Below are 26,842 nucleotides of genomic sequence, written 5' to 3'. Positions count from 1 at the left end.
ATTTTATCCAAAGTGATGGACATCTGAGAGTAGACACAACACAAAGAAGGATCTAGTCAGGAATAAACAACCTGGATAAGTGCCATAAAACCTTGAATATTCAACAAGGAGTAACACTGAGACAACCACACCTCCTTGTTCACAATCTCCTCCATAAACTGAGGTAAAGTTGGGATGTTTGGGTGTTGTCTCGCAATCTTCTCCCACACACTCTTGTCATACACTATAATATCAGCACCTGTCAGTGTGATGACAGAGCCCTTTGTTAGCTGTCCTTTTATCAACAGTACGGGTCATTGTTTCCTGGATAGTTTTGTCATCTTTGAAGGTGATTACAGATGTTTTGTTCTTCCCGTCATTGACGTAAACTGAGATAAACCCCAATCTGATGCGTACTGATGTACATGCAGCCCTTTTGTGGGAACATTTAACACTTGTTCTGCTTTTGTTGCCTCTGAAAGAGCTGAGATCATTGTGTTTTTTCATCCTTACAAGGTGGAAAGATCTCAGGAGTGGGCATTTTGACAGAGTTCACAAGTTTCCATTGTGGTTTAGTAAAGTTTTTAAGGTGGACATTAGAGTGAAATACCTGGGATGGTGGAGGTGGGGATTTCAGAGTGAGCTCAGTTAGCTAAAGGTGAAAATACAAGTGTAATGTGATGCTGCACCGAGTCTCAGTGGACCTTAATGCTTACATATTAGCGATCTGATAGGGCTTACTTAGCACTACATCCAGGTAGCTAACAATTCTTCCTCTCAGTTAACATTTTAGTGCATTTTGTCACTGTGCTAAAGGCATCATAACTGTTCCATTTTATTACCTGGATCCTCAGCAGCAGCCTCCTGTTCGCCTGTTCCAGCTTCTTCTGACGACTTTCCAGCTCGCGAGCGTGCTGCTGCTCCTTCTGCAACCACCTTATGTACTCCACCGAGGCCTTCAGGATGGTGCCTTTGTTCCACCGCATGTCGCTGCAGAAAGGAGAAATGTAAAAGATAACCTTTTACACAGAACCTCCTGATGTAGGCAGAATATCCTTCGTAGTAATAAAAAAAAGAGAGAAACAGGGGGAAAAGTTTTAACACAGGTTTCCCCCCCACCCCTTTTTTATGATATGAATAAGAAATGGTGATTTACACGGGGCAATTATTCATCCTTGGACATTACATGGGGACACTGAATGGGAATTTTAATAGAATAGTTAAGTAGCTATGTGGAAAGTCCATTCTTGTACCTTCTTGTTCGGCAAAATTAATCCCCGAGTAAAAATAGGTGGAAGGAAAATGAGCTAAGTAGGAAGGAGAAAAATGGAGCACTGGACTTAAGGTGCTAGAGTGCAAGTCATTCTTTTGCAGATATTATTACTTTTTTAAAAAGGACAGGGAGAGCTGTAGTGAAATTGTCCTTTTCCACACGAGTGAGACGTTGGTGTGATCAGCACTAATAATCTCTTTTATCCGGCATTAATGGCACGATGACAACGCTAACCTTCCATTTAAATTTGAAGCAAAGTTCAAGCGCGGAAGATGGTCGATGGATTTTCAATTCGTCTCCATACTCCATCTCAATGCTCCAATTGTGCTTCAAACTTTGATTCAAATGGCGTGGCCTGCTTCTTTGCATTTGACCCTTTCCTCATCATTCATGCTTTGAGCTGAACTGCTGGGACCCAGCGAGGGGATGTACAGCTCTTGGAGCGTTGACTACAATGGAAGTTCAAGTGCACCCTTGAAATATGACTGAAATGTGCTTGAGTTCTCATTTGAATTCAATGAACAACATTTAGAGTGTCTTTGTGCGGTGAATTTAATATGTTTCCCTTCAGTTTTGCAGTTGTTTCAGTGGGAGAAAGTGAAGCAGGGGCATTGTTTCAGTAAATATATTTAGGACTATGCAACTTACGGGTCATTCGACTTTGGTATGAGTGTCCCCAGCTCCTTAATCCGGTAGTTAATGTTGTATCTCCGCCTTCTTTCAACTAGAAAAGAGAGCAAGACATGATTAGAGCATTGTCATTCTCAGATGATAAACTGTGAGGGAGTTGAAAGGCAGCGGGAGACACTCACTCAAATTATGGTTGTCTTTTTTCTGCCTCTCTTTGGCCATCACCCTTGTGTCGTGTTCTGTCAAAAAAAAATAAATCAGAGAGGGGAACGAATGGATTAGCAACGCACGCTAATTTAGAAACTGAAAGACAACGAACACAGAAACGTCCAGTCAGGAGACACACTATCATTTGTTTTGTGGGAGTTCAGTCCTGGGGTCAGAATGTGAATAAGCCTACGTCACACACACACAAGTTCGACACACAAAGACACACACACTGAGCCCAGTTTATCCCCTCCAGCTTGTCTGAAGCTCATTGTAAAAAAAAAAAAAAAGGCAACCACTTTTAAACTACTTACTCTGTAATTAAGACAGTTTCGCAAATTCGCTAATCTGTCATGCAGAGGGACAAAAATGCCACTGCGTCCATATTTGTATTCACGTTCTTCCAAATTACATAATTAGGGACCTGAGATTGGATTTCCCAATTTGTCTCTGTTGATTCAATCAAGACAATTTAAACTGTGTGTAACAGCCCATTGTCCTCTCTGCCCACACTCAAATGAAACAGATGGCAATTTACTTATTTGCCCATTGAGAGTGAAGTATTCTTCAGGCATCCTTTCTATTTCCTAAATCAATTAGGTTTCTTTTTTTTTTCATGCATGGGAATAATAAGACATGTATAAAAGGGCACTTTTTTTTTTTTGCACTGTGATGAAAAGTCTACACATTTTAATGGCCTACAAAATCACTGACACGCGTATCTGGACTTGATTTTTGCAAGTTTGCCAACAAGTTGCCATTTTTAGCTAGCACGTGTTCTTCCACTCAGAGCTTAGGAGCTTAAAGGGACTGTTTTTTCATTAGATTTGTCCAAAGAGAACCTTGTGTGATTTTTAAGTTTTGCACCAATGTGAGATCTAGTGTGTGCAGTTTGATAACTCTTTAATCAGTGAGTTTTTTGGTCAATACTATGGTATGAGTTCATACCTGTGTATTCCCTTTTTACAGTGAGCTTTGTGGGGTTAGATGTGGGACTCATTCCACCATTAGGGGCGTTCATACCTTGTTCACCCCCATAGACGTCCAGCATACTGCTACTGAGGGACACCTGGGAAGAGGAGAGGGATAAAAAGGAAAGAGAAAGGGTCACTCATAGGGGAAGCACATTTCCATTTCACACAAGACTTTCACACTTTGACAAAGGCCACAAAACAAATAGTTGTTTTTAGCTGCTGTGTGGCTTTGTTTGGCAAAAAAAAAAAAAATGACAAGAGGCGAGTGCAGCGATCAGAGCCTTGCAGGGAAGGTTGTCAACCCCCAGGGCCTCCATCTCTGCAGGGAGCTGTAGTCTCATGTTCTACCACAGCAGGACAAGACAAACCCTGAGCTGTGACTGTGAATTGTTGAGATTGCCTGCTTATTTTGCATGACAAAGAATAAAAACCAACTAAACAAGAATGTAACCTAACCGTAACCTGGTCAGCTTTACCCCTGACCTCCAACCCAGACTGGCTGCTCCTCTCTCTGTGGTGATTTGGCCAAACATAGCGCCTTGATACGCTAATGGCACCATTTTCCACCCCCCACCCCCTTCTCAGCTGAAAGTGCTCCTAACACTGATGTCCTCTGTGTTGAAAATAGCATGCCATTAGATGAAAAGGCTAGCTTGGTCAACTCTTTGAACAGAGGCAAAACTGTTTTCCTACAAGTCTCTTCATCGTCTGAGAAAGCATGCATCACTCCTGCAATAATGATGCCTTTTTTCACAAAGAGCCGGGGAAAGATGGCGAGATATGACGTGCTGACACACACGTGTGTCTAATTCGCATTTGTGTATTTATGGGAAAATAGCGCAGAAGCCATCACGGATTCCAAGACTGCGCACAGCCAATTTTACCCATGACATGTGCGTCAAATGTAGCTGCTAGACTGGAGAACGTGATAAGGGCTGCATGTCGAGTCAGAACGATGGGATGGAGAAGCCGGAGAATTGAGGAAAAGAAACAAAACTGCAGACATTTCAGATATCTGCGGCTGATTTTGATAAGTTTTTCTCACCGTTGCACCAAGATGGGAGTCTAGAAGAGGAGGAAGATGTGGGGGAGGAGGAGGAGGAGGAGGAGGAAGGGACAAACGTGCATATCAAAATGAAAGATTGCAACAATTCCCCTAACACTACTATTTAATCACTTCAATCCCTCTCCCGTCTGTGTTCCTGAATGTGTTGACACGGCGAAACGATGTGATGCATCGTACTGTATGACTAATTAGGATGAATTGATCCATTTAAGCATAGTATCATTTCTGAACAAGCCCATGGGGAGTATATGCATTAGCCCAATCCAATGGCTCAGTAACTCTCTCCAGCAAAAATCTCTCACTCTTCGCTCCTCTGTTGCACTTCTGTCTACATTTGAAACCTCTCCCATTCCTCCTCCTCCTCCTCCTTCTCCTCCTTATCTCTTCCTCCCCCTCTCATTCCTTCTCTGTCACACTATCTGTTGTGTTTTATCTGGGTGCATGGTTCTGTGTCTGCTTGTCTCCCGGTATTGATGGAGTTCAGAGATTCCCAATGTTCCCATCGCACAAACTACCTCTGTATTTGCTTCAGGTGCAGCTAATGCAGAGTTTTTGAATTCTTTCTTGACTATGAATCTTCCTCGGAATGAACCTTGCTATTTATTTACGCACGTCATCCTTCTTTTTTAAACCTTAATCTGCTTTGTTAAACTGTATTAGTAATGTGACAAATGTGGCTAAGCCCAAGTGAACTTTGACTCATCTCTAGACTTAAGCTGACCTCAAACATTTTCCCAAGCAAGTCAAGCCTGCACCTAAATATCTGCTTGGAAAAACCTCACTTTCATGTCTCCCATTCAGCTTTTAAAAGAGAGAAGTCATTAGTTAAGATAAGCCTAACAAATGCAAGCAGGTTAACAAACAGAGGAGATGATGCAGTAATCACTTTAAAAAAAATCTGTAAATAGAGTTAGTGTGCAGCTGTTGGAACAAGAGTTAATGTGATTCATACTTACATTGTTTTGCATTATGATGTTAGGCTCCATGCAATCCAAGCCTCCATCATTGAAACCGGATTCAAGACTAATTAGGTCATCAATAACTTCATCCATTGGAAACTAAAAGAAAACAGTAGTTTCAGTGTACTCATGGACAGACTGAAGATGTTTACCAGAATTTCAATACTGTCCAAGTCCTTTTGAAATCTCCACATTCAAACCAAAATAGACACGAGAAGGGGAAAAAAAGGGTGGGAGGAACTGTCGAGAGGCTAATTCAATAAGTTCTTCAACCACCGTGTTCTGAGGTTTGTTAGCAGCGTCGGCGGGAAAAACATGCATCTGTAACCAAACTAGTTTCCTCCTTTGGAAGGGTTCATCATCAGAGACTGCATGTCTGAAGTTATTGATGAGCACATCAGAGAGAGAGGGAGATCAATAATGGCATCACTTTGTTTAGATGATTAGTTGGAGCTGCTCTCTGCATTAAGATTCAAAACCCAATCCGGATATGAATGTAGTTTTCTGCCTCTGAAGCAAACTGTATGTTAACTATCCATCCCAACCAAGTGTCTGCCATGATTTATCGCTCATAATTAGAAAGGATTTAGCAACAAATCTCTGAAAAATCAGCAGAAGCAAATGTTTTTTTAAAGGAATATGAAGGATTGACAGGAAAATGCTTTGATGATGTTGCGAAATTTACAAAAATTATGACCCACAGTTGCAATTTCACCGTCTCCCAGTCACCACTTCGCACATTTTCTCTCAATTTCAGTTCCATATGTTCATGAGTCACATTCTTTCTGTTTGTTGAAGTCCACCCACCTCGCTGTCGTGATTGGCCATCGTGAGCAGGGTGACAGGACTGTTGGGGTTGCTGCCGTCGCTAACGGAGGGCATGTGTCCATTCCTCATGATGGGCACGGTGGCCAACGGTTGGCCCGGGGTGTGCGGATGTGGCACGGCGTGGCCCGACCCGGCCGAGGAGGCCAGCTTGGTGCCCAGCGTCAGGTACTGCTTCACTGGCTGGTTCTGGCTCTGGTGGAGGTGGAACTTGGAGTTCTCCAGGCGGCTCTGTACCTGTAGGAAAAAACAAGGTCACTTTGTGGCCTAAAAGAAATCAGCTTAGTTGATGGGAAACTGTTTCTCACACCGATGACACAGCGTTGACTAAGAGTTTATGCACAGGGTTGTTCAAAGCAGCCGTCGGCTTTGCGAAAAATGATCTCATTCAGAACACAGGAGTAGTTTTTCTTGTATTAGTCACTGCTGCACGGCAAATTTACAAACTTACAGCAATAATGTATTTTGTGGAATTTGCACACAGTAAAAATAATCATGTTTGCCTTTAAAGAAAGTGTCATTTATGAGAATTAGAACTCATTCTTCAGGTCTTTCTTTAAGTAAAATATAAGAATTTGAGTGTCGGTTTCTAATAGGAAATATCTTTGCACAGTCCTGAAGTGATTTAGACAAACAAAACACACAATTTCTGATCACGATCATCATTATTATTAATCTTACAGAACATATCAATACAACTATCAGTCAAGATGAAAAAGATCAAAATCATCATGAAATATTTGCAAATAACTGACATTTTACAAAATTAGTTCAAAGCAACTTTTTACTGATTAACTCCAAGTTCTCCAAAATGTTTAAATTCTTACATTCGAAGCTCTGGTCGCATCCCGCATTGTGTAGTAACTGCAGTCACTTAAGTGTGGCATTCTCAGAAAAGCAGATAATCTTCGGGGATGTTTTTTTTTTCTGGTGTAGCAGCAGCTCAACTTTAGGTATCCAGGTCTGCTGCTACTATCCTGTTGATCTGCTGACTTCTTACTGAGTGTCTGTCCCTTCCAGTCCCCTACCGGAGTCTTATAAAGGGCCCTAAGTGAACTAATTAGGCCCAAAGCTGGGCGTAAGCCTTTATGTTTCGTAGCATGATAATCACTTCAAACACTGAACTGTCAGATCACCCAGGGTTTGATCACTGCAGGATATCTGCCTTTAGCCACTATCACTAATTCACTCGGACCGCCCTTCTGTCCTCCTGGCCAATCAATGGTCACCTCCCAAAGTCCTCTGCTGCCTGCTTCAGGGGTTGTGGCAGCACAATTGACCCTTGTTCCCCAATGAGGGTTTTAAATAACTCCTCTAATGCCATTTTTAACCAAGCCTTTTCATTCATTCACGGTTTTCGTTGTAGATGGTTTAGATTCATTGGTTTTCCATACAATAACTGCTAAAAAGCTATTTTGAGGTCTCTTTTACTGTAAATTAAGGTCTATTTTCAGATGGAAAATGCCACCTAAAAGCCATATTTTCACTTCTCTGGTGCTCAAAAAGAAGTTTGCTGTTGTGTCTTGCTTTATTAGTTCATAGACTGCAGAATATTTTGAGATAATTCATGAAATGTTAGCAGTGAATTTATTCAATCTTGTCAGCATTTTGGTCTGTTGCCCAGACTTTGCTAATTTCCGCCTAAATGTGATCTATCCACTATGATATATGGCTTTTTCTGGACGTTTTTATATCACTAAATTTATACTTTTTCCATGACAGACCACAGTTTAATCAACTGGAGCTACAAGAAATAAGCAACAATGCCGGTGTAGTAGCAGATTCAGTTGGCTGTGTCTTATTGCTTAACTGACAGAGGAAGTGAAACGTGATATTAGTTTTTTTTCCTTTGTTTCATTTCATCTGTTCTCATAATAGTGGTGACACAATTAGAGCTTATTACTCGGCCTCAAAAACAGGTGACAGATGTGACTTATCAGGCAAAATCAGAGGTAATACAAAGCACGTAAACAAGACTATGTAACTTCAAATAAAGACGTTGCTGTTTATCGTAAGACAATCATTGAAAACACCACATTTAGCTACTAAAAGAAGAAACGCTGAGCGAATTCAATTCAGAAATAGTGCATTTTTGTTGCTTGTGATTTCATTTTTAAGAGGAAGAATGTGTTTTAAATTACATAGCCTCACAACAAGAATAGTTGCAACTGATCAACCATTAGAAATGTCAGATTTTCTGCATTCTCTGGCTGCTAAACTGTAGAGACTTTTAGCTGTGCAAATTTGAAATTGGCTTTTCTCCTAAAACTCAGCACTAAATTCCCCGTCAGCTAGACGAGCTGGCCTTATTCACCACTCATGCACCTAGCCAAGACCAGGCTCATCACAATACTCAACTTGTCAGTAGTGACTGAGAGCTCTTATCTGACTTCCACAGGCCAAACAAGATGCCAGTTGTTAGCCAATCAACATTTTTTTCCACTATGGATAGCAGGAGGGATGCCAGAGCTGCGACACACCACATCTGCTTCGTGTGACGGGCAGATTGTCCTGGTTTCACTTCAGCTTTCTCACTACTGTAAATGCCGGAGACACGCTTGTTATCCACTTAAGGGAATCTGATTAGATTTGAGAGGTAATGGTGCTTCAGTCACCAAGGCCAGCCCTGACAATGGCGGGCTTATGCATGTGTGAAGTGGACATGCTGAAAAATTATCAGTGCCCGCCATACACATGGGACAGGAATGAGATAAGAATCTAATCAATCGAGGCTCAAGTTCAGGATTGTTATGACTATTCGGATGTTTCAGACGCTCCTTTTCCGTGTGGCTGCCAGCACCTGCTGCAACAATTGAGTCAGTGTTTGAGATTACTGGTAGAAGAGGTCACCGGTTCACCTTCTATTTACACACATTTGCACAGTTATTCCTGACATGCAAAGCAATGTTAGAGTGGCTGAAAGGAATTTTACCTGCTCTATGGACACTATGTGATGCAACAGTTGTAGAAAAAACCCACTTGCTTCATTCTATTTGACAAGGAAAACATTTGTGCTTTCTGTGCCCTTTTATTTTCCATTTCCCTCTTTCCCTCTCAATCAAACTTCTTCTGAAATTTTTCACTTGCATACTTTTTGATTTCTTACGCATGAATGCACCGGGTCAATCAGATCCAACAAGTACTTTACTGTGCTCCTCTGTGAAATCACAAGTGCACATAACTGCAGCTTTAAAGGATATCCAGTGATAAGTCTGTCACCCACAGGAAAAAAAATAGCATCCTTATCTGATATTAGAGGATCTACTATGAATGTTAAACACCAGAAATGCTAAATCTCAGAGTCCTGAAAGCATGATCTTATTTGAGAGATGCATTTACCTCGCAGTTAATAGTTGTATTTCTTTAGTCCCCAATGAAAATCTGCATTCCCAATTCGATCGTAACAGACAAACTCAGGTTTTTCTTCTCAATGATAACCTCTTGCGTAACTCAGTTTCAGTCTTGCCCAAGTTCTCCTTTCACTTCAGAAAATCCAACAACTTATGAAACACTGGGCGATGCTGACATGAGCTAGCTGTACAAATTATGGACAAACCTCGTAGGAGGTTTGGATTCGTTTCTGCAAAACGCTGCGCTTTACAAAATATTGACGGAGTTACAGAAAGCAGAGAGTGGCACTGTTTAATGATCTTTTTCCCCCATCTTCAATCTGGAGATAAGATGAAAGTGGAACAAAATGCCTTCTCAGTCATGCTTACTGTATATTTTTTTTTCTTTTTTGCTGAGCCTGCTAACCAGTAAATAGCTGTAACCACACACTAGATTGTGAAATGTGTGGGAAGATAAGGCTGGGATAGCAAACTGATCACAAAATTTGCATTCCACGCTGGCTATTCAGTTATTCTGGTTGCAAGTGCATTCCTTTTGGAGAGGATCTCGCTTTCATGCAAACACACACAAACAAGTGCACACGTTATATGCCCTAATTTCCTCAAGTCTTCACCCTCCTACCTGCAGAAGCTGGATTTCTGTCAAGGTGACCACTTTGACCACACAACAGCGGCTCATGGTTCTCCAGAGTGGCAGCGTCTCCCACCACAGGAGCTGCCAAGTTCTCACAGAAGAAGAGCAACTGTCACCGGCTTACAGCTGCGTCTCACGCCGAGACAGGGGAAGAAGAAGAAGAGGAAGAAAAAGAGAGGTGCAGCAGCCTCCTTCCTGAGCTTTTTGCAGAAATATCAGAAAAGGAAGGCATGACACATCAGCTTATTTGGGAGCCGCAGGGCCGTTTCCTGTGTGTGTCTGCGTGTGTTTTTGGTCAGGAAAAGGCCTGACAGAGGCAGAAATACAGATGGCAGTTTGAGGTGGGGGGGATGCTGAGTGTGATTGTGTGTGTGTGTCAGGGTGTAATAAGTTGACAGAATGTGAGTTCCTGCTTGTGGATCACTACATTTTCCTGCCTGCAGAACATCCAGCTCAGCTCAGCACATTCTCCCAGGTTATCTTCATGACACCCACTTCCCTTTAAACCACCAAACTCTACAATTTCAGCTCACACAGAAATTCCTGTATGTGTGCAGAAATACAAAAACACACATGCATGTGCACGCAAACTTGTTATTGTGTCACGGTCATTATCAGGCCACAACAAAGGCCTTCCCAGAAATTCTCTCGGAGAAGTCCTGGACACAGCAAAATTGAAAAGGAACAGTGTGAATCCTCCCTCCTGTCTCACCCTTTATATAACAAAATAATCAACTAAATCCAAACCCAAACAGCTTTAAAATCAAGGTAGAAGAAAGTTTTATCGTGCAGCAAATACTACAACAACTATTTGTTTGGGTTTAGCTCAGAATCCTGTCGGTTTTTCTGCCCTAACACCCACATTTACCTGCGAATTGACCTTTACACTCACTGATAATTCAGTGATTATTGCAACCAGTAATTTAGGGCTTTCTATTTTTTGATGCACTATATTAAATGTGGAACTAATTTGAGGACAGTGACTGTAATAAGGCAAACTTAATCACAATGATTCAGTTAAATGAAGCCCATTCAGATGATGTTTTTAAAGAAGAAGTCTGCTTTCAGCTGTTAAATTGCAGTTGGTCCCACACGTGTCCATGTTGAATGATTCCATTACACAGAGAATGCCAGTCTCCATGCTACATGTACAGTAATCACTGTATGTCTCAGTGCAGCTAGATGGTTTAGAATTATTTACGCTGCTCTGTCTAATTTATTTTGCTGCTATTTGAAGATCAACATGCTCAGCTGTTCTTCACGCCACAACTCGATGCTTTATTCTGTTGCGTTTTTTTGTATTCTTTCTCACTTCACCATCACCCCTTGTGTATATTTGTCTACTTTTTGTTTATTTGATGTCTGCTGTGTGTATCAGATCTTAGCCAAATTCCTGGCTGGCCATTTTTGGCTCATCTTGGGGCCAAGCCACAAGTGCTCACCTTTGTTAGTCCCCCTGCATGGCATGTTTTAAACATCAGGGACTTCCTGTAAGAGTTGGCCTGCTTCTGAGACAACACTTCAAAGTGCAGCTCCCACATCTGAGGACTGTTTTATCCTGCTAGAAAAGGAATGCATAATGGACACAGCACCACTGCACTTTTAATGATTCACATATGAATTAAATATTACACCTATTTTAACTGGATTACACATGAAACCGTGTGTGAGAAAGCGTGTGTCCATGTGCGCTTGTTACCTTGATGAAATATTGAATTTATGAAAATGATTCAGCCTCGCTGTGAAAATAATTAAAATTCACACTTAAAGTGACTACGCCTTGTTGTTAAAGGATTTAAAGGTACCCTATGGAGTAGTGATGGTAAACAAACAGGATTATACAGTATTTTATAAAATACCACTCAGCATTTATCGCAAAAACATCAGGAAAGTCTGTTTTTAAAGCCTATGAGGGAATTTAAATGCAGTTATAGATTGGTAATGCACAAACACATACCTATATGTACAAAAAAAGTTCATCAGTGATATTTAAGAAGCTTAGTAAGTAAATAATGCAAAAAATGTAAGTTAATTCTAAAATCTGAACGATATATATTAAAGACGTTAAGTACAAAAATCCTAAATAACATACAAATACACTAACGAAGTATATTCCTACTGTACTACTTCCTCATTTACCTTCAGTTTTACAAAAGCAAACATTACATAAGCAGTTTCAGTCAACTGCAGGACTTCAGAAAGCTGAGAGATGGAGGAAGGCAAAGGAGGCGGATGCAGTACAGCCTGTCCTTTCTGCCAACACCGGGGAGATGCAATTAGTCAAAATGGAATAATACGATTTTTGCAGCTAAATCAGATAGAGTGCATTATTTTCTCTGTGAGCAGTGAAAAGGAGCCTGTTCACAGGAACACCTGAGAGGTCGCAGAGCCTCTGCACACATGCATGTGTGCACGCACAGGGCTTCACACTGCACTAATTAAGGTTAGCCTCTTACGTATCCTCTTGAATGGCCCACTGTCAGATTAGCTTGTGCATGTACAGTATCTAACTGTATCTAGGTAGCAAGTGAGTTTTCATGTGTTCTGTTTCTACTCTGACCTCTAGTTTACTTGCATCCAATGCTGTAACACTAATGAAGGCTGCCAATGTCAGAAAAAATCCAATATTTAAGTGTAATTTATTGAATTTCAACAACTGCTTATAGTCAACTACCATAAGGAATCTTTCTTTCTAATGTATTCTCTCTTTAAATGGGCTAACCAACATCTGTGACCATACTTTCTCATACTGACTACTTATTAGCTCCCTCCAAATTTGTGGTAAAGTGCTGTTTGACGCCATGCCTTAAGGCAGCATGAAGATCTGTTCAGAAACAACGTGAAGCAAAACGTCCTTCCTCATACGCACAGATTTAGCCCCCAAGCTGTTGCCCAGTTCATGTTTATTCACTGGAAATGTACAGTGCTGATTATAGCTGTTAGATTGGAAGTAACACACAGTAATCCCTAACTTTTGTGTATTTGTTGTATATCAGCTCAACTAAACTTCTCTCTTTTATGATCTCCCATCTTTTTCCACGTGTTTCTGGAAGTTTATGAAGTAGATTCAGCTTCACTCAAATTCAAATATCGTCAGGTTTTTGTGAATGTATCTTCTGCTCAGTTTTTGTACCCTAGTACAAATTTGTGTCCGCCACACCTAATCTAGATTTAGTTTTTTATTCTTCAGAGCAACTAAAATGATGGATCAGGGGCCATTCAAACAGACTATACTGTTCCTTCTAGACAAAGCTTTGCTGTAGTAAATATAAAACTATACTGAGGTATTTGATACACTTTGAAGCAGGCAGACTCGTGGGTATTGACCTTTAAGGTGAACATACCAATATACTGGTCTGGCTCTATAGTTTGATCACATACTTCCATCCTCTGCAGTGTCTTTTCTTAGGACTGCCTAAAACTGTAAGAGATAAATCCGCATGTATGTCATTAACTTTCAAACTGTTAAATGACAATATAACAGTATTACTCCATGATAATGTAGGTAAATTAATATACAAGTAAACAGGATAAATTTTGGTCAACCCTGAAAAGCAGGTTAAAGTTACACAAGCAAAGCTGCTGAGCTTTACAGAATAGGATTATGGGTAAACTGCTGTGTTCTGAAAGGAGAACCTCATCCTTGACCCTCACTGTCCACTGAGCTCGAACAGGTTAGACCGGTGTTTAGCGTTGCTGCTTTGAATGATGTCAGAAAGCTGTACTTTGGACAACTTTAATCTTTCACTTTGGCAGACAGTGAAAAGAAGCCCCGCTGAGCTCCAGCTCTAACTATTAACGTGAAGTCTTATTAAGATTATACACATGGTTGATTGCAAGATGGTCCCACCTCACCAAGCTAAAGGCCTGGGCAAAGGACTAAAGACAAAATAGTTGGTGTTCTCACAAAGAAATTCTTGATAGTGTCTCAGAAGAAAGCATAGTTTTGCTGATCGTATTACTCTATTTCTTGTAGATGAAACTAAGTTATGAATTTTGACTCAGTGCCCTTAACTGATTTCATGCTTTCATATCAAAAGTCCCTTGGAAATGATTCAAGTAAAAATACGATCCATGACAAACCTATTTTCTTGCAATAGCTCACTGTGTTTTTGTTGCTGTACGTCTTACTTAGGAGGTGTGAGTGTGAGTACATAAGGCCTCAGAACCAGCTGTCTGTCTGTAAACAGCACAAAGGGGAGTGAAAGAAGAACAGCCAGGCAATTGATTTTAGCCATTTTTGTCTGACCTCTGCAGCAGACAGTTCAAAGTGAATTCAGAAAGCTCACGATGATACTAGGAGCCAGATCAGTCTTTACAAATACGCTTGATGTTCACAATGTGTGAGTAGGAGGAGATCTGTGTGATTTAAACTGCTGTTGTTTGATAGAATTGATCTGAGATGGATGATTGACAGGTTAAAAACACTCTCTGTTGATCAGTCTTTATACTAAACATGGATAAAATATGGGTAAAAAATCTAACTTTAGTGATGGAATGATTTCATTCATTGTTTTGTAGTTGAATATCTACATACCAGGCATTCAGGTGAGGACAAGATTAAAAAGAGAAGATATAAAAGGAGAAAAAAAAAGTCTCATGCTTTGCAAATATTTAAAACGGCAGATGACTGCAATCACTAAAACATCAACAACTTGAAATACTGCAGTACTACTACATCATTCCAGTGTGTATCTATGTACCCACTGCATCTATTAACTAATAAGCCAACACATCCACAGCATTGTCCAAACTAAGCTTTGTAAGGTGGAACTATGTGCTAAAAATTCCTGGACAAAATTGTTCCTACATTAATATATCCAATGAAAGCATAAGTTAGAATATAAGTATAATGTATATGAAAATAGGGCAAGCATCAATGGTGAAGAAAAAGTAAGAAAGAAGAAGTTACCAAGAAAGATTCACTAGTGCACTAGCATCAGTGAGAACACAGATTTTCAAACTAAACCAAAAAAAAAGCAATATAAAATAAAAAATAGTGACAGATGTCTTATTTGCCCTATTCCAAAAATGTAATTCAGTCCTGCATAACCTATTACAGGCTGATCAAGTTAGGTTTTACTGTTCAGTGGAGCCAAAGGGTTATTCCATCTCCGATCTGCGGAAATGGTTTGATCATAATTTATGGGTATTGAAAATGCTGTCTGTGGACTTTCAGCTTGCTATATCGAATATTTTCTGATGTTTAAAAAAAAAAAAAAAAAAAAAAACCTGCCTGTAGATCCACTTTCAGCAAGTTTTCCTGCACATTGAAATTTGAATGACGATATCTCAGATACTCTTAAGGATAAAGAAGATAAATTCCTGGTATTTTTACTGTTATTTCCTATCGTGACATTGATTCACAATCTCCAATCTTGGACAAGTGGATTAAATACTCTCTGATTATGGGTGAGTTGAAATATGAAAAAAAAAAAAGAATTTTTGCTTCCATGAAAAGTCTCATCTTTGAGCACGCATTGATAAAGTTAACATGAAACACACACAAGGACAGCTTCTTTTGCTGAACTTTCATCATTGATTGAAGAAGTATGATAAGTTGTACCACAAGAACAGAGTCCTGGAGTTTCAAAATGCTTCTTCAACTGACCAAGTATTTTAGAATTTCACGTGTTTTCTAGGTATTATTTATCACTAACTGAATTCTGCAACGTTTTTGTTAATATGTGCTCAAAGGTCAAACTTTTCATGACATTTTTTTTGTTGTTAAATTTCAGCTCACCCACAATCGCAGACTGTTTGATCCACTTGTCCATGTTTAAAATATATACATATATCTTAATTTTAAAAAGTATGTTGGAAAGTATTAGTTAAATTTTATGCCACATCTATAGATCTGGAATTTGGGTGATTTTAGATGAAATATAAAAATATTAGACAACGTGTAACAAGCAGGAAGACCATAGACATCTACTGTTTTACTGCTGAGTCAAAAGATACCAGAAGAAGTGAACTGGAAAAATTCAGGTTCTACCAAGAGAGCATTAAATCTTTTTGGATAATCCAAGTCCAATTGTTTCAGCAATGTGTATAAATATTGTCTGTCTGTTATTTGCTTTGCACAACAGACAGAGTTTTCAAAACTTCTAACTGGACTACACCACTACCACATATATGATTATGTATGAAAAATCTACCTCTTTAACTCATTACCACAATAAAGACATTTTAACAGGTCTGTAGAGCTATCGGGGGGATACACGTAACAAATCCAAATCGGTTTCAGATGTGTTTCGTGAAGTGAAACTTGACCATCAGTCAGTTAGAACTAAAGAATCCTCTTGGATGAGAGGTGAAATATCTTCAAGAACCTAAAAGAAATTTATGGTTGATTTTTATCAAAGCTTGTAGGTGTACCATGACATGGATGGTTGAGAATCTACACAGACAAAACGGCAAACACACAGTTGACTACAGCAACCATTTATTCATTCATTCAATCCATTTGTGCACTACGTCAAGCTGTTTCAACCATTTACCTGCTACTTGTAGCCAATTTAAACATTTATTCATTACTTTTAGGACAGTGGTAGCACTTAAATTTATCCCATTCACATTTGCAGTGTATTTATGCTGCAGCAGGGCATGTATTACAGTCTAGTTTTTGCTAACTAATTCCCAAAATTTAGCAATTTCTCACCAGATTTAGTGGTAACAGTAAATAGTGAACCTTACACATTTTCGGACACAGCCTTAGAGTAAATATCCCAAGAAAGTAAAGTTCTAAAGAGAAGTATAAAGCAACATACTTCAGATGAGGATTCAACAGAACTCGGATATCTGAAAAGATCAAAATGAGAAATATTTCAGTGCAGCTCCTCTGACCTTTGAAGCTTAACATGGCATCAAAAAGAGGATCCTACAGTCCCTAACCAATATAAAGTGCATTTGTGAACTAAATTTGCAGTCCACTGTTCTAAAGCTTTTGGCGGATATATATTGATTTGCCACCCCCACCCCTTTCCTTAACTTGATTGTGGGAAATTAAATAATGCAATAGCTGTTTAATGAGAACTAAGCAGAAAATTCAATCAACTTTGACCTTACCCGAACTAATAATATATGGTCTGTGCTGCGGACAAAGCCTTGTTTGTTTGCTCCGTCTGGCTATCTCTGTGCCCTTGCCGTTTGAACGAGTAAGCTGCTGTGACGGAGGGAGGAGTGCCACTGGTCCTCTTCCCAGCAGAAGACCAAGAATGAAAGAGATCAGATACCGGCCTTTTTTTTTCTTTAAAAAAAAAAAAAAAAAAAAAGATTATATCATTATCTCATGCATCCTGCCTTATATACTTACTGCCATGTAAGACAGAATTTCCGTTGGCCGATTGTGTTCATTTTCAAAACTGGAACTTGAAATTAAACTTCTTACTTAAAACTTTGAGAAAATGCACCTCCATCCATACCAATTCTGTGCAGTATAGAGCACACAAATCCCCTAATTTTCCTTTTTTTTCCCAGGACCTTTTGGATCATGCTACTCTGCCAGCTGCCCTCTTTCATCACTCCAATCTCTAGTCTTGGGTAAATTGAGTAATTAGCTGTGCCTGACTTCAATTTATCTTCTCAATCATTAGGCTTTGCCAGGCGACCAAGTGTGTCATCGTAGACTACCATGAACCTCCTTCAGGGCACATGCCAGGAAGTACCTTCTATCATGTAAGTTTCACCACAATTAAAGGTTCACCAGCTTTGAACATGGAACTTGAAGAGCTTAGCTTTAAACAGCAACCAAAATGGATCAACTATATATCATACATTCATAGAACCAGTTGTCAACCTTTAATTTTTAGTTTAAAGGTTAAAGGTGTTTTAGTTGTACCAGACCAGAATGCTAAGAGAAAAGGCCTTATATTCTTCACAAACAGTTCTTGTCCTGATGATTTATATCCAATACCAACTGTCATCCATGTGTGGTATATTTATGCACAACATTAGGTTGGTAGTGGGGTAATGTAGAGAGTACATCTATGCAGGGGCCACCTTTCACCTTTTTGTAGTTGTCATAATCAAATCTCATCTTTACCTTAACCTAACTTACAATAATACAGCCTAACCTGACTAGACAAACAACAATAACTGAGGTTTATAGGTTTGGTCATGTGAATAAATGCATGTAGAATGTCCTGACTTTTGCAGAGAGATGGTGGTGTGTCACTATTGCTTCTTTTTGGGGCTAGAATTGTCACCCTGTTAGCCGAGAAAATGGAAGAGAAGCTTGTTGTAGATGTGAAAAGATCTCTTCAATAATGTAACCGGACTCCCCGGTTGTAGACTACTGGTATAAGCCACCCATTGATTGGGCATTTCACACGTTTTCAAAATCGTCTTTACCACAGGAAGTAACAACTTTCAGGCTAGCTACCTGTTGCACTGAAAAAATTTTGCCAGATAAGGCAGCCCTGCCATTTCAATGAAAGTCCTCGCCTGCCTGCATGCAAATGTTCCACCTAAGCAATTCTCCCATCAGTTTTTTGAGGGTTCACTGTTGTTGTATCCTGGACTTGGCACTGCCCAAGATGATGATGATTGTTATAAAGAAATATAACGAGGCCAGAGCTTTGTGTTCCCTCTTTAGCAGAATGATAATGAGGTGGAGTCAGACCATTGTGTCAGTGCCTAGAGACTATCCTACACCTAACCAAGTAGTTTATAGTTACTTAAACCTAATCAAACCCATTTCAATACTTCATAAATTCCCTATTTAAAAAAAAAAAATCCTACATGAGACACAAGCCCCACTTTCCTCACTCAAATGTATAATTGCTGCAAAAACATCCTTTGGAGCGACATTGGCAATCATCCTACTCTTACCATACCTTCATTATGAGTTATTTGACATAAACCTAACCTTTCCTTGCCTTTATATACCACAGTTGTAAGCAGTAAGGTTAAAAACATTGGCATTACACATAAAACAGAAAGTATTCATTGTACTTAATGTAGGGTTTTGCAGCATTGTCCATAATGAGGTTTCTTCTTAAGGCAATAGGTTTAGGGATGCAAGACACAAACTGTAATCTTGTACTTTGTATACCCTAATATCTGCTGTGAACAGTATCAGGAAACTTTACACATTATTACCTTTATAAGGCACTGAAAACCCCAGAATCTAAGAGTCTTCACTGCTGGATACAAGATGTCTCCTGATCCATCGTTCTCTAAGGTAAACGCCAAACATTTAAATGAAGCAGCAATAAGCAGAACACATTAAAAACTCCACATTTAGGATTTCTTTTAGTTAAATAGTGGGACTGAAGCTTCCTGAACACCACTTGCTCACTTCTTCTGCTCCCACCAGTGTCCATGTTCAAGCATGTGTTGCATTTATTCTACTGATGCGTTGATAATTCATGCATGAACTGAAACAAATGGTGCACTGGTGAGTTTTCCTCTCTTTTTTTTTTGCCACTGTCTGTGAAGTTTTCAAGATGATAGATCTCATCCATGAACCAAAAAAATGAAAACACTGCTGTAGTTACATAGTGTAGAATCATAAATGATCACTTTCATCTCAGTATACGTGAGCAACACAGTCTACAATGTGCACATAGTTAGGTGCACAGAACGATGGCACGAGGGATTAAAGGGTCTTTGTGGTGGTTATGCGTGTTTTAGCCTGTTAAATGCAAATTTTGCATACTATTTATTCAAGCTAACCATTTTTTCAAGGCATACGTTATGTTTTCGATTGATCTTCTACCATTTTATTGGTTTAGGATCATTTCAACATGGTTTGATGGAGATGTATTTTTATCTACAAATTTCTGTCAAAGTCTTTTTTTTTTGTAATGGGGTAATTTGGTTGTGGGTATAAGCCTAGATTTAATTTGCTGAAAATAGTCCCTCTGTTGATGTATATATAAAAGTGGGTCCAAGAAAGATAAGAAATTGATCTAAGCAGAACATTTTCGCTGTTTCACTGTAAACATGGTTTGTAGTTATTGGGTTAAAACATAAAAATCCTTTGTCGCTTACAGAATTTCAGCTGTTCCAAAGTGTGTCTGTCTCTGCCTTATCTCACCCCCTCCTCCCCTATCTGTCTTCTTTATCAGTTCCTCTCCCCATCTGCGGTTATGGTAATAATCTGATGTGTAGGCCGAGGAGGCACCTGTGCGAAGCTAACGTGAGACGACACCGGTCTTTTCATCACAACTGGGCGGCCCAGAGACCAAAAGACTCACTTAAAAGGCGTATTTCAGGGTATTAATTGCTTGACATGGCTCACCCAGGTATGGGAAACCTTTCGTACGGCAATTAAAGGACTAGTAGAGGGAGAGAGAGGGAGAGAAAAACAGTCAGCCAAGAGGATAGCTGGAATATTTCCGTGTGTAGCCAGCTGCAATGTTTTTCTAACAAAATCACGTGCTGTGAGCAGATAAAGTTATGGCAATTGAGTTAACCTCCCTCTTACCCTTTTAAGGTCTCCGGTTCTCAAGAGGAGTACTTTCACTGAGGTTGTCGCTATTAAAGCACACTAGTTTTCTCTGACATTTTTGAGTAAATGAAGTTTGTGAGAGGAGACAAAAGATAGAAACCCACAGACAGATAAAAAAAAACAAACAAGACTTGACCTTTTGATACTGAGGCCGAATGACTTTCACAGCTACAAGCAGTGAGTGTTTGAATTTGTGCTGGTGCGGTGTCAAGCATTAAATACATTTTTCATGTTATTCCAAAGAAAATGCAGCCTGGAAGTGTGAATTTGTGAGGGAAAAAGGGCAGATCACCATAACAAATAGTGTTTAATTAAGAGTGAATGGGATTTTAAGCATCGAGCGTCAGGTGCTCTTTCAACCCACATTATTCAACCTCAAATACAACCTGTAGAACTTGAATTTTATACCAACATGATCCGTCAAAGGTCCTTTAAGAACTCTCTGAAACAAGGCCAGTCTTTATTTTGAGCACTCAAAGAGGCGAGTGTATTGTTTCAAGAAAAATTGGATTTGAAGCAGTGGAAATATAATCGGAACTCTGTGATGTTTGAAAATAATTCAATTAAAGCTGTATTTTATGCAGTTATCATATAAGCATAATATTTTTCCACTTATCTCAGTACGCTGCAATATTGTTATCTGCCATCAGCACATTCTGTATCTATGCACATGTTTACATCCGTCTACAGCAGTAGGTGTGTCAGCTTCACTTACCTGTCCGTACCAGTTATATTCCAGCATCGTGACGGCACTTGCAGCGCTCGCAAACAACAAAAGTTGCAATTCTAAACAGAAAAATATATATATATATATGCGGCCCTGTTGCTCTCTTCCCCAGCAGAACTATACAGCCCTTAGTTTTCCCCGTGTGCAATTGATGTTGTCAGGACTTGGGGGTTCCAGGCAAAAAGCTAAGCCATTACACACATTTTTGTACACATGGACTGGCAAGCCTCTGTGCACACTCACTCACACACACACACACACACACCCCCTGACTCTCCTGTTGAATTTTGGCACTCCCAGGGCTTACGACCTGTTGATAATGAACCTGAACCCATTATTTTGAGTCAATGAATTGAAAGAAATAGGGCAAAGAATGAAAGCCACAGGGCCAATTAACGGCATTCTTTGATGTATTACCCTCGCTCACCACTCAACCAGACCGCTCCGCGCCTTTTGTCTTTATCCCTTCTGTTATTCATTAATTATTCTGAGCGGGGTCAGAGTTCGTGTGGCTAATTGTGCAGACCGTCTCTCTTTGAGGATGGCAAAAGATTCGCCCAACACTGACACTCCCCCTGACTGTGCCCAGCCACCTTGAATTATGCCAATTATTCCAATTCTTTGATTTTTTTCCCCACCCTCCCTCTCTCTGTTCTATCATTGTACTAAGCTGCATCTCTCTTTTTTTCCCCAACTTTTTAGATCTCAGTCACTGGAATCTGTCTCTCAGACACACACAAATAAATACATAGTGCTTTGGCAAGGATTCTGGGTATTTTAGGTGGACTGTTAGGGTCTTCTCAGGTTAAATTCTAGCCGATTATTGTGTTGTTAATGCTTGCCATTTCACTCAGCAGGTTAAAATCCCATGTATCTGTCAACATAATCAAAAAAGATGTCCAGATTGAAAAATATATTGTATTTATTATGCTTTCTTATCATTTTTTAAATACAAATATTTGAAATGTTTGTGTGATAGGTCGCCTACTGCCGAGCAAATCACAGGAATATGTGACACTAATGTGTATCTTTTTCCTCCTTTTTCAAACACTTGCCTTCAAGATGAATGACTGCTTGTTTCTAAAGTTCCCATAGCAGCTGAAAAGAGTTTGTGCTTCATGATTTTTCACAGTCTGAGACAGTTTTAACGCACCATTGGAAACGCATTACTTAGTTCAAGATTAAGATGGACTTTTGAGAGTCACATCAGCATTTGTACATTTTTGTAGTGGCCCATATTCATCTGTCGTACAGGAAAAAGCAATAAAAGATATATATTTGTATATTCCTAATGCATTAATTTTGCTCTCTTCTTGTCCTCATGTGGAAAAAAAGAAACTGTGCCATATAGTTCAGTGGAAAAACAATTTGACATTTACATGGGATTCCATACAAATGCAGGAAACAAAGGCAATGAAGTTCTGCAAGTGATATTAGAAGAAAAGGAGGCTCGTAATCAGATTAGGAAACGTCCGTGAGAGCAGATCCTCTTTAACACGATAATAAGAATAGACAGCATATAATTGTTTAATTATCTGCCAGCCAATTTATAATTCCATTTGTCTGAGCCAATGGATGTGGAGAGTTGGTTGTACCTCGACTTTTAAAACAGTCTCTTGAAGCAAACTCCACAATAAAATAAAGTATAACAGGATACAATCAAGGAGAAAGTTGCACAAGTTTGGAGTTTCTGGTACAAATTTAACATTATTTCATGAAGGAAAGAACTTGATCTTAACATTCTAATGCTGTGCAGAGTAATTTAAAATGATAAGGTTTTGCATCGTTTTATCTGAAAGTTTATGCACTTGATGGCTTCCTATAGAACTTTATTATTATTATTTTTTAATCTGCATTATCTAATACTGTCTTTAAGTGGATCCTACGAAATACAAATATGGCCATATTTCTGTGACATTCATCTGTCTTAACAATTATTTTCGAGGTTTCTATTTAAGGTGTACATCCCTAAAATAATAATGATAATTGATAATTAACTCCATTCCTATTGGTCTGGACTGATAGTTGTTGATGTAGACTGTGAAAATGTACTATATTGTTGTAATTTGGACTATTATGTAGCTTGTTGTGATGTAGTTTACTCTACTTCATTTGGTTTGATTTTGTCAAAGAACCGTATGACTAAAATACGTGTTGATGGCATTTTTTCACAATAAAAGCAAGACAAAAACTAAATTAGTCAGATAAATAGTCATTTGGTTCAAATGAAACTAAATGAGTTGTCAAAATTTACACAGTGTGGAGGTGTCATATAACAGTAAAGCAATTATTAATCTATTAACTTGGTGCTATTACTCTAAAAACCTGTATTATATGCGCTTTGTCACTTCCAGTTAGACATCAAGTCTCTCTTCAGATCCTTTGTCGTCTTGTTTGTTCTTGGAGAAGTCTGCGCTAATCTTTTGTCTCTCGGGTCCTTTTGGATGTGTTTTCTTCAAAGGGAGTCCCATGTTGCACCTCTGGCTATGGTCAGCCCTGAAAGGACGGATCCTCAGGCCGTGTCTCGGTCGCTGGCAGCGTCGGCTAAACGCTGTGTCCTGCTCTGACCTCCTTAATTTGCTGTGTGTGTGAGCACGTGAAGCTTTGCCTATCTCGGTTGCTCATCTTGTCTTTTAGCGGGGACAAAAGGCCACTTGGCGGGAGGTTGGGAGAGTGTTAACAAAGGGCCTTGATAATATCATGTAGTAGCCACAAGCCAAAAACAGAAAGGACTCAATGAGGTGACAAGCTTTTTGATTTTTAAGGACTGCGCTGGTGTTTTCATTTGGCTTCAGGACAGTGTAGATCATATCTTCAGGTTGCTTTTCTTACCAGGAAGTTTTTGATGGAAGTGTTGATATCTGGAGAGTAATTGAGACTGGAAGTGCTTATTTGGCTTTTGTTGTGTCCCATAAAAAATTCAAGGAAAGTTTGATAGAATTGCCGTGCAATCATGTCTGTGTTTTGTGTTTATCTGATCTGCTTAATTTACAGTGATGATTTCATTGAGAAAAATCTCATTACCCCTGTGACGTGCGTATTATCGTAAATCCACTGCATGTGCTGACATTCAAATGGATGCTGGTGGATAAAAATCTATTTCATTAATGCTTTTAAGTCACTTCATTGTCTTCGTTTCCTTGAAATCCAGATCCGAGAACAATGGTTGTTTACATTTTGCAATTATGCAGCTGTCTACACTGTAAAAAAAAAAAAAAAAAAAGTTTGCTTTTTTTAAAGCATTTTTTAACTGTAATGTTTTGAACAATTTGATGTTCCTTTACATTTTTTACTGTTTTGTTAAATGACAGATAACGCGTATTATCAGTAAATAGGAAATAGGTATTGTTTTAAACATGCCAACTGTAAATTTAAAAAAAAATACCAAAGCTTTAAATAATGTTCCACATAAATAAAGTTTTTTTTTTCTTTTAAATGATTCTAGTCTATTTGTTTACGTAGTTTGGCTGTAAAATTACAGTCTTCATACTACATTTAAATCAGCAACACACACACATATATATGTGTGTGTGTGTGTGTGTGTGTGTGTGTGTGTGTATATATATACATATATATATATATATATATATATATACAATATTTGCTGTTACTAAATGTTGTGTATCTTTCATTTTAAAAAATATTTAATCGTTTTAAGTGCTATTTTACATATTTTACCAGTTTTGTTGAATTACAGATATTATCTGGTAAAATCACAAAGAGAAAAAAGAATACAGGCCAAAACTGTAAATAATGTCCACATCGAAAATCTGTATTTTTATGAAAGGTATTTTGTTCTTTTACAGCATTTGACAATAAAATGACACTCTTACTATTGTATTTAAGTCAGCAACAAACATCATTGTTTTATATATATTTGCTGTTATTTGAAAGAAAAAATTAAGATTGAAAAATGGGATTTTTAATTTTCTTTCTTTTTTTAAAAATGATTTTTCTTGTTTTATTAAATTATGGCTAATATCTAATAAAATCATCAACAAAGCTTTCATACACGCTGACTGTAAGAAATGTCCAGGCCAAAAAATAATTTTTTTTCAAAATAGAAATTACACTTCTACTTTGTTTAAAGCAGCTTTATAATACAGTGTTCCACCATTTTTGTGACTTTTTTTGTTATGTTTTTTGTCCTGGCACCTTTGGTGACAGATTTTCACCTTTTGTTTTACATTACCTTTTTTTTTTTTTTAAAACAGTATATTTAATGTGATTGTATTTATATATCTCACACACATACAGATACATGTGATTCTCTGCTCCAAAATTTACCCAGGCCAAGAATACACACCGTATTCCCCCAAACATCCTATATTGTATTATGCATGGATCATAAACAAACACCAGGGGCTCCTGAATATGAGTTACATTAGTCTTGTTCCCCCTCCTGAGCTTATCTAGCCTCCAGGGAGACCTCCAACCCCCTTTCCTCCCTCTCTTAAACACATATCCCTAATCCCAGCAGGAACCCACTACTGAACTACCCAGTAGTTCGTCACTCCCAGTGCACTGTCCACTTCCCCAGCCACACACCAGCACTACTACTCTCTAGACATTGTACCTTTTTTGCCCCCTTTTGAATCCTATTAGTGCATAAACTTAGTTTAACTGAAAAAGACTGTCGACTTCACTCAATTGGGCCTAATAGGATTAGGCTGCTGGTATGGGCCCAGAGTTTTAAATAGGAATGGAATTTTGGCAGACACCTGCTCAATCCATTGCATTAATCTTATAAAGGTTATGGAGTATGTGGGGGCCCTGGTGATGCTTTGAGCTGAATGGTTGGCTGCATGGCTGTGTTTGGTTCATGGGTTTCAGCCACAATGGCATCAGTACCAGAGGAAGTGTGGCCCAGTGGTTTAAACAGGGCAATAGTAAACCAAGAGGTTGCAGGTATGGTCACCAGATAGTGTTCTGCTGAAAGTTATGAAGTTCTGGCAAAGAAATGTTGAGGTGAGTGAAGTTACAGCATCATTGTAACTTTCTGTCGAATCAAAGTTATACTCGTGTTTACTATTTTGGAAAAAAAATGCTTAAAAGCTACTAAAAGAAGTTGCTGAAACTTTTGTTTCCTACTTTTGAAGTTTGCCATGGAAGTGATTATCAGTAGCAATCATTTTATACATGATGTGGCATAGATTTGCTATATTGCTCTGTATATGTATGTATATATGACTGTATGTATACGTTTTTCTCAGATTATTGACAGTTCCATACAAACTCCTTTCTCTGGCTAAAAGTCTAGTTGTTGAATTGTCTTTTGATAGGCCAAAATATTAATCACAGTTATTTTTGATCAATATTAAGATTATGATTGTTTTTTCATGATTATTCACTGATCATTGGGGACAGAATATTTTTTATTTTGCCACACTTTGAGTTACATTCCTATTAATGCACAAACCTTTGCATCAAAATAAGCCTTAAAACCAGACTTTTCCTCAGCTAGAGTCAAAATATGAATACAATTTTACCCAAATGCCTCACATGAACATCTGTGTTCCATAATTGCCTCATATGGTGGACTAGCTAGTCAGCTGTGCACAGAGAAGCCTCTAGTCTCCACTCAGTTTTTGCAGCACAGCGACTCAGACAGGTGTGGGACCAAAAATGAGTTTGAAAAGGGTGAAATCAGTCATTCTAATGTGTGATTTACCCAGGCTGAAATCAAAGGATTTTATTGGATTGGATGAATAAATTGACATTTGGAATCCATTGCCAGTTGTTTCATTTTTTGAGGGTGGATT

At 38.8% G+C, this 26,842-nt stretch overlaps 1 protein-coding gene and 1 long non-coding RNA gene across 9 annotated transcripts in view; one reads left to right on the top strand and one right to left on the bottom strand.

The window, feature by feature from the left end:
- LOC129347867 (uncharacterized) overlaps positions 1–26,842 on the top strand; it is a 129,633-nt gene that overhangs the window by 68,069 nt on the left and 34,722 nt on the right. The window contains exon 4 of the long non-coding RNA XR_008600171.1: positions 17,493–17,574. This is a non-coding gene — a long non-coding RNA (uncharacterized LOC129347867). The remainder of the gene's footprint in view (positions 1–17,492; positions 17,575–26,842) is intronic.
- Positions 1–26,842, bottom strand: part of tfec (transcription factor EC) — a 51,024-nt gene that overhangs the window by 1,514 nt on the left and 22,668 nt on the right. Inside the window, exons 1-7 of one of the 8 annotated variants that reach the window (XM_023262677.3) lie at positions 9,886–10,082; positions 5,896–6,150; positions 5,086–5,187; positions 3,038–3,158; positions 2,065–2,121; positions 1,901–1,976; positions 822–969 (exon numbers count right to left, since the gene is read on the bottom strand). In XM_023262677.3, the coding sequence (XP_023118445.2) occupies positions 822–969; positions 1,901–1,976; positions 2,065–2,121; positions 3,038–3,158; positions 5,086–5,187; positions 5,896–6,150; positions 9,886–9,942 (816 nt within the window). In that variant the 5' untranslated portion in view covers positions 9,943–10,082. Of the gene's footprint in view, positions 1–821; positions 970–1,900; positions 1,977–2,064; positions 2,122–3,037; positions 3,159–5,085; positions 5,188–5,895; positions 6,151–6,740; positions 7,059–9,252; positions 9,331–9,885; positions 10,083–26,842 lie in introns of those variants that run through there. The other 7 variants (XM_023262691.3, XM_035944582.2, XM_023262684.3 and 4 more) reach the window with 7 other exon arrangements.

This window comes from Amphiprion ocellaris, chromosome 21, assembly GCF_022539595.1.
Source record: "Amphiprion ocellaris isolate individual 3 ecotype Okinawa chromosome 21, ASM2253959v1, whole genome shotgun sequence".
NCBI classification, from domain to species: Eukaryota; Metazoa; Chordata; class Actinopteri; family Pomacentridae; genus Amphiprion; species Amphiprion ocellaris.
This window is presented reverse-complemented; position numbering and strand designations above follow the sequence as displayed.